At 32.2% G+C, this 9104-nt stretch overlaps 1 protein-coding gene across 1 annotated transcript in view; it reads left to right on the forward strand.

Moving 5' to 3' along the window:
* LOC118204374 (putative ubiquitin carboxyl-terminal hydrolase MINDY-4) overlaps positions 1 to 8052 on the forward strand; it is a 70697-nt gene extending 62645 nt beyond the window's left edge. Inside the window, exons 13-14 of the mRNA XM_085817508.1 lie at positions 6880 to 6952; positions 7464 to 8052. Of these exons, the coding sequence (XP_085673634.1) occupies positions 6880 to 6952; positions 7464 to 7506 (116 nt within the window). The 3' untranslated portion in view covers positions 7507 to 8052. The remainder of the gene's footprint in view (positions 1 to 6879; positions 6953 to 7463) is intronic.
* Positions 8053 to 9104: the final 1052 nt, after the last annotated feature.

A 9104-nucleotide genomic window follows, 5' to 3' on the forward strand; every position in this document is an offset into this window, starting at 1 on the left:
TCTGATACATAAGTTAAGTGTTGTTCCAAGAAAATTTAGAGTCAAGAAAAAACCCAAGATATTTCATTTGCTTTACCACAGTCAAAGGGGTGCCATCGAGAGATAACTGAAATGCATCATAACAGATGTTTCGCTTTTCAATAATCATAACCCTGGTTTTATCAGGATTAAAATCTAACTTTAAACCTTTTGACCAGTTGGAGGCGAAATTTAAAGTCTCATGTGCCTGTAAAAAAGTAGCAGAAAGGTCCTTACTCTGGAAGCAAAACAAAACATCATCCGCAAAGGCTATAGTATCACAACAAGCAAGATTTTCCAGTTTTAATAGGAGATCATTAATAATAATATTCCAAAACGTAGGTCTTGAAACAGAACCTTGAGGGCAACCCCTTTCAAGGTGACGGATTGCAGAAGCCGAGCCCAATTGCAATTTGGCCGCCCGATCATTTAAAAAATCAGCAGCAAGTGAAAAAATATTCATTGGAAGTTCCACTTTTTTGAGAAGATTGAGAATACAAGGCCAGCACGCATAGTCGAAGGCGCCCTTAATATCCAAAAAGACCAAAATAGTGTGCAAGTTTTTCTCTTTTCCTCTCTGAACAATTTCATTCAAGCGTAAAAGAGCGTCTTCAGAACTTTTTTGAGGTGTAAAACCACACTGATTACCAAAAAGAAGGCGGAGATACCAGCAAATTCTGTTAATAAAAAGTTTTTCCAAGCACTTACCCAAAACAGGAAGCAAGCTTATACACCTAAGGTTATCTAGGCGAGGAATCCTAGACTCATTTCCTTTAGGAATAAAAATTACTTGAGCATGTTTCCAAAGACGTGGGAAAATGCCAACATTTAGGCAAACGTTAAAAAGTTTATGGAGAAATTGAGGAAACATTAAATGAAACTGTTTAATAATCTCATTCGAAATAGAGTCAGGACCAGGTGATTTATTTGGTTCCAGCATAGAAATAACTGTATTAACTTCATCACAAGAAAACATAGGATCTACAAAAGAAGAATAAGCAGTACGCGCAGCTTGACTGTATTCCTTATGCAAATCATCATCATTTTCCTCTAGATCCGAGGGGAAAGATTTCTGAAGCACAGCAGTAATTGTCTCTTCTAAAGAGTTGGTTGTCTCTCCAGTGGAAAGACAAATACCAGTTATTTCAATTTTTTTCATGAAATCTCTTTTAACTCCATACGTGTAAATCTTTTCCCATACATTGTGAACATCAATGGTCGAAAGAAATGTTTTCCAAGACTGAGATTTAGCGTCGGCAAGCTTTAGATTGTAAACTTTTCTATATTCAAGATATTTACTTTTATAAAGTTCTCTAAGAGGCGGATTTTTACAACGCTGAAATCTACGCGTAGAGGCATTAAGCCTCTTTCTCATACAAAAAATTTCGGCAGACCACTAAGGATATTTTTATATATTTAAGACCTACAAAAATGCATCGGCTTTTATATCTGAAATTCATTTTGTTTTTCAAGGTCTTGCTAAATTTTTAATATAGACTTTTGATATTCAAATAATAATAAATGAGATGATTGTTCTTATAATTTTAATTTGGAAATTTCTTCCATTCATTTAGCTTTTATAACATGAATTTCATTTTATATATGTTGAACCGTCTGAAATTTCCATGCATCTTGCATTCACCGTTTAATGTACTTACTGGATAATTAAGCTTTCACTGTACAGATGTTTTCTTTGTTTGAACAAACATATTAAATAAAATTTCCTAAGATCTTTATTTCAGTTAAGCATAGCATTCTGCAAAGCATGTGAAAGTTTTTTTACATACTTCTTTCTATGCATGTCATACTCTTTATGAATGCTTATGTATGAAAGGCAACAATTCATGCATTCACATGATATCCACCCAAGAGTCTATGTTTAAAATAATAAAAGAAAAACTTTGAAAGCTTTCAGATATTATAAAGCCCAAATGGGCATATCTTTCATTCACAGACACACACACGTTTTGAGAGCATTTGGGCTAATGCCACGTTCTTTCAAAAACATTTAAAAATAGCATGTCTTTAGAATTTCTAATAGACAGTCTCATGCACTGGAGATAATGATGTTTTATTCCTTACAGCATTGCCACTTCTCACTTCCAAATTAATGAGTTTTTTAATCGAAAATTCATTAAAGTTTTACTAACTATGAAATAGACAATAAAACAAGTTCCAAAGTCGGTCTTTCAGGTTCCCATGTTTTGGTGGAAGATTATGTTATTCAAAATTTGATGACTATAGATACTTTTTCTTTACAGATCAAGAAACATGTATACATTCATGTAGATTCTTCACATCACAGAGACATCTGTATATTTCGCAAAATAAAACTAATAGTGTTAATTAGATATCATGATTTTATTATTCTGTTATATTTTGCTTTCTCTTATAAACATGTGGACATGATACCATGTTCTTTTCTTTTCCTTCAAATGGTATCTTAGAACTTAGGCGTTAAATAAATCGACAATCATAACATTAATTTTAAGTATTGTGAGAAACCTAACATTATTGTTGAAAATAATGTATGCAAAAAGGGGCCATTTCCTTTTTTTAAGAAAATGAGTCCATATGTGGATTACTGGTAAAGGCATATTACCTGAAATTTTTTAATCCAGTGCTCAAACACTTGCATTTTAATCATTCATTGAGAATCAGCAGACCTGTTGGTTATTTAGCTGTCTGTTTGTAAAGCAGTTTGCCCAAAATGTAGCCAAGGCCAGTGTAATCAGTATGGCTGCACTGGGCAGCAAAACGCACAGAATTCAACTTTTAGAATCTTGAGAATTCTTGGGGCAACATAATATAGCAGCCATAAAGTACTGAGCCATTGGGTGACAAAAAAATCTAGGGTTCAGCCTGGATTAACCACAGGGAAGAATCAGTATCATTAACGGAAGACAGAAAAGTCAACTGCAAAAATCCATACCTTCTTCATAATTCAAATGCAAACCCAATAGCGTCGCAGCCAGCTCTACAAACCATTATACCAAAGACTGTGGCATATCTGAAAGAGTCTGGTGAAAGAAATTAAGAGAATTTTCATATTTGATCTACGATCTCCAGAACTACTGGACAGATTTTAATGAAATTTGGTGTGAACATAGGTTGATATAATATAAACCGTACTTTCATATGGTACGGATTCTCGCCGTACCATATGAAAGTACGGCGAGAATCGCTGTTTAGGCTAAAACGGGACTAGCTCATTGCTCCGTACTCCAATCACTATGCTACCTGCACCATGCTAATCGGACTCTCCTGTCCGTAGAGGTAGGAGCGGGACGGAAACAGCTGGTCTTCTGTCAAACAACCCTCTCCCATTCAGTCTTTTGGAAGCAGTAACACATGTTACACGGGTTTCTGTGGCTGCATACAGGTCCCGAGAGAGCTGAAAAGATGCATCCCCTCTGTTACGCCTCGCTAAAGTGAACAAATAACGATCTTCTCTGGCCGTCGTGACTCTTGGATGACCTTGCCCAGGCTTTCTCTCGATGGATCCAGTATCCTGGAACTGTTTCCATAGGTTACACACGATAGTGGGCGTTAAATTAAACTCTCACTCTCTACATATCTGGACTTGCGATTGGCCTGCCTCTAGCCTCCCCACAATTCGCCACTTCATTCCATCATCTAACGTTGGTGGTTACTCATTTTTACTGTTCAGGTATGAATTTAACCGAGTACTGCAAGATGTTATGTATTAATTGCTATTTTTTTTTCAAGCTTAAGTTTTCCTTACTATTTCAGTTTTAATCTGTAATTGAAGTTCTAATTTTTTTTTCTTTAGTTATTTAAAGTTGGTTGTAAGTTTAAACAGTAACTTTTGTAAACTTTAAAATTAAGGTTTGGTTGCTTTAAAAGTTTTCTTAAGTTCAAGTTGTTTAGTTTTGGGACTTAAGTTTACTTGTTTTGACCCTTAAGGTTGTTTAATTTTTAACTTTAATTATTTTAAAGTTTTGTTGCTGCCCCATTAGTGTATTTATTTTTTTTAACTTATGTTAACTTAATTTTTTTACCCCTCTTTCTATTAAAGTTGTCGAATACATATTTTCTGACTGGGGGTAAGGTGAATCAATAGTAATTGTAATCTGGGTTATGAGTGTTTATACTTAAAATGCTGCTGAAGAAACAATTTATATAGTGCTGACTTTTTTTATTCCAAATATTGTTATATCAATATCACATAACATAATTTCAAATGTATTATTTACTACTTAATATCATTCTGTGTGATTTCTATAATCAATGTTCATACCAAATTTTGTGGTAGGTAAATGTGAATATATGGGTAACATAACAAAAACATTTCAACCAATATTGTATCCATCACATAACATAGGAGTTTGAGTAGTTATCTTAGTGTAACATAAAAAAATAAACAATTCTAAATTTCAGGAAGTTGCGTTGAGTGACATAATGTCGGGCAATAACCCGTTCAAAAGCTATGGTCCAGTGCAAAGTCAAATAATTACAAGGCTAAATAGGTAAAATCAATCTAACGTTTATTAAGGATAAAATAGTAAGAATACAGTTGCATTTTAAAATAGTGGGGATCGGTCATCCTTATATCTGAAGAAACAACTGAAGTTTACATACCTTCTTTATAAATTTAACAATTCACCGTTCCCGTTTGGGGGCCATCATACAAAATTTTGGGTACTTGATACAGGCGAAAAACTCGGACAGATTCTGTCACGATGCAAGTAATAATAGTTAGTCGTCTGAAGATACTTCTGCAAGAAAGAAAATTAAAAAACAGTATGAGAATTAGTAATGGGCACAACTTTCGGAGGCCAGGCTTTCCACCCCACAGCCGCTTCCAACCGGTAGGACTCCGGTCTTCCCCGAAACACCGGCCATACTGAAGTCTATAAAACTCAGGAATTCTTGATTCAATATGTCTTTCTTCTGTGTAGGTTGTTTAATCGTTTATCTCACCAGGAACTTCGAACTGCTGGTCTCCGCTCTGCATCTTAGAAGTCATCTCTCGTTCCTTTTCTTCGAGAAAGTCTCCTTGGCTCCGTCAGAAAGAAAAGCGTGTAATCGAAAATGTTTTCTTCGTCTTCCCTCTCGAAAACAACTGCGCATCCATTTTAATAGCTGGCGCGTTTTTTGAAAATTTGGCGTAGAACGTGATCAGCAGGAAGCCAAGTCCAGCAGCCCAAACAGAGAGTTCTTCACGGGAAGAGGTTTCCCGACTACCAGAAGAGCCAGTTAGCACAATTCAATCATTCAGCCTCCAAGGCCACACCAATGTGTCAACAATCTCCGCAGACGAGACCAAGGGGGGATATCTAGCCTCGCATCGAGGTCCAAGTCGACCATGTAGAGCTTCCTACCCAAAGATTATTTCCCCCTTCACAAAATACGCTGTAGAACCTTTCCCTGCTCGCCTATCCAGCAAAACAGGGTCCTCTTTAAAGGAAACTCCAGATGGTGAATACATCCAACACGTCATCCGCATATATGGTTTTTCGTGATTGCGAAAGAATTTCGGGGTGCAGTAATCCTCTGATAAGGGATTCTGAGAATGGATTCCAAGCCGACGGTTGAGAAGTGAAAATTTTCAGAACCAAGTCAACACAAATGACTTTGGGGAATTAAAATTAACTATTAATTACCTAACAATATAATTCATAAAAAAAGGCAGCACTATATAAATTGTTTCTTCAGCAGCATTTTGAGTATTAAAATTAATTAAATGTGGATAAAACACTCATAACATAACACTCATAACCCAGATTGAATACAATTACTTTTGATTTACCTTACCGCCAGTCAGAAAATATGTATTCGACAACTTTAATAGAAAGAGGGGTAACAAAAAATTAAGTTAACATAAGTTAAAAAAAATAAACACGCTAAAAGGTGCAGCAACAAAACTTTAAAATAATTAAAGTTAAAAATTAAACAACCTTAAGGGTCAAAACAAGTAAACTTAAGTCTCTAAATTCAAAATAAAACTAAACAACGTCAACTTAAGAAAACTTTTAACGCAACCAAACCTTAATTTTAAAGTTTACAAAAGTTACAGTTTAAACGTACAACCAACTTTAAACAACTAAAGCAACAAAAAAAAAATTTTAGAACTTCAATTACAGATCAAAACTGAAATAGTAAGCAAAACTTAAGCTTGAAAGAAAAATAGCAATTAATACATAACAAAGATAACACCAAAAAAATTCGCCGAGGTGTGCTAGCAAACGCAATTCGTCTTACCCTCCACACGCTTATAAAGCCTGTTTTCTGCTGTCCCCGTTTACACACACGTGTACGCTTACGTATTTGCCGTACAAGATTTGCATTTTTATCTAGAAGCAGTGGTTTTTCCTCATGTTCAGTTCTTTTCAAGCAATTCGATAAAATATGCAAATTCTCTTAATTTATTTCATAAGTGTATTTTAGTCCACTGTATTTAGTCACTATAATTTAGATAAGTATCGTGTGGTATATTATTTTTTTTTTGTTAATATGCTTTTAAACTGTAAGTATTCTCTATAATGTTGGTTATTATTACATAATGTTGGTTAATGGTTATTTCTCATTTAATTAAAAATTTCCACATTTAATTAATTTTAATCTTTTTGGAATAGGATAATGCTCTGAGGCATTAAATCAAGCACTGATTTTTATGTACACTATGCTGATTTATTGTCTTTTGTTGTATTCAAGGGTTAAACTGCATATTTTTGTGCTTTAAATAATATTAATGATGGAATTTTTACATAATGTGAAAATTGTTTCATTTCATCATTATTCTCATTAAATGCCTTTAAAACTGCATATATAAAAAAATTACTAAAATTTATTTACTTGTAATTGTACCAAATGAAAATTAATTTTGCACTTTTTTAGAGCCATTTGCCAAGCAAGTTGAAGACTCTAAAGACATGACACTTCCTGCTGTTATACGTTGTATCTATACCAGGTCAGGAGAAAATTCATTCATCAGATATATTTTTTAATTAATCACTTTTATTTAGTTTTTGAGATTTTTTAAATTAAAATATAATGACTTTCTAATTATTAGCAGCAACAACATATCCCATAATTTTTCATTTACCCTCTGATCTTTAAATAAACATGTAAAATGGATGAAGGCCAACATCACTGTAAAAACTTTAGAGTAAAAGTTGAAGTTTAAGCAGAATTTTTGCATTATATTTTTCCATATTTGGCTTTAATATTATCACCTAAATTTAAGAATTAATATTCTTCATATTCTAATGTGTGAACTAGCTGTTGTGTAAATTTGTATGTCCCCCCTCCCCATTATAACATAAATATAAGACAATTTTCCTGTGAAAATTCTTCACAAAGGTATCCCTTCACTTATATTGATAGTAATTATCAGTAAATTACCCAATCACAACCTGTTATAAGTGTCTTTGTATATGAATAATCGAACTTTTTACACTAACTTGTTTTATTTCTAACAGGTGGCCTCATGCTTCTATTGAATCAGAAAATATAGATTCCTAGTTTGGAGAATGGACTATTATTTTTTATAAACACCATGATAATAAATTTAATATTTAAAAAATGATATTGAGATTTTATTGCGTACATAAATTTTTATTTCTGGTAGACTATTTCTACAATACCTGGTCATTTTATCTAATTATGCTAGTCATTTATTATATATTTAGAATAGTTATTTATGTATAATTGTAGCTCACTAAAGAAATTGCTTTTTATTGTAATACATGAATTTTTTGTTCGATATTTATGCTTTTTATACTATCTTTTTTTTAATACTTTCTGTACTGTTACGTCAATCGGCAGTGAAATTAAAATACACCTTTTAAATTTTTCTACTGAACAGTAAATAATAATACTTCTTTTCTAAATTTCTGAGATCACATTTTATCTTAATCATATATTTCTATTTAATCATGTATTCTATTTTATTTCTATTTTATTAACTACTAAATTCTCTACAGAATTTAGTAATTTTAGTTGACAAGTGTTCTGCATGTAACTGTTTTGCATCAATCCAAGTGTTCTGCAAATATCCTGTAAACTATATTTATATTTTTTGGTCTTATGAAGTAAAATTATCTTTTCAGCATTTCATAGTGGTATTTTATAAGCTGTTAACATAATTTTTTGTTTTCTGATAGAGCAAGTTTCGCATTCGTATTTAAAAAAATAAAGAATGAGATACTTTCAAATTCCTGAAATGCTTGCTCTAATAGACATGAAATAATTAGATCTAGGTCATTATGTCCATCTAGGTACAAATATTTTATTACCTTTATTACTGAAATCATAATAATTTAATTTTATTATAATTTAATCATTTAATTTTAATCACAATAATAATAATCTGTGACTATAATCTGCATCACTCTAATCATTACAATCTATGACTTTCTTAATGCATTCATCTAAAGAACGTATCTAATTAAAAAAAAAAATCATTTAATAAAGTCTTACAGGAAAATGTTGAACTTTCCAATAAAACCATTTCTTTATAGTCTGTATGTTTTTTTTTTTTTTTTCGTATTTCTTCTTTATAAATTTATTATTAGTAATGGATTTTCTGCACTCGCGTTATTACTTAGAATGCAGGGTAAAATCTTGCTTTTTTAACTTTTTTGTTCATTCATATCAACATGCTTTATTAATTGATAAAATGCGTTTTAACATTAAACCAAATTTCATCAAAAAACACTCCCTCTCTCTGTTTCGTATTGACGAAATATTGTATTGTCATTCATTTGGAGATTTCAGTAACACCAATTCATTTATCGTTGATTGTGGACATATTTCTTGCCTCGGTATGAGACTTTTTCTTACATTTCCTTAAATGAAAACATGATTAATATTCTCCAAAAGATTCCGGATTATGCCATCAAGTCCAGGTTATATAATTAGTCTTTAATATATTGCATGAAGGTGCTGTAGAAGTCATACATGGAGTCAAAATAATCCTTCTTAGTAACATGATCTTCATCAGTTAACCTATATTACAAAGATTCTTGATTTGATAGTATGAAATTTTATCTTTCGTTAACTTAAATTTCTTTAAAAAGTTGCCTGTGAGAGTATTTTCTGTCTATCTATGATGTTTATTT

Source organism: Stegodyphus dumicola, chromosome 5, assembly GCF_044657685.1.
Source record: "Stegodyphus dumicola isolate Sdum_Otavi_A_Nest chromosome 5, ASM4465768v1".
Lineage (NCBI taxonomy): Eukaryota > Metazoa > Arthropoda > Arachnida > Araneae > Eresidae > Stegodyphus > Stegodyphus dumicola.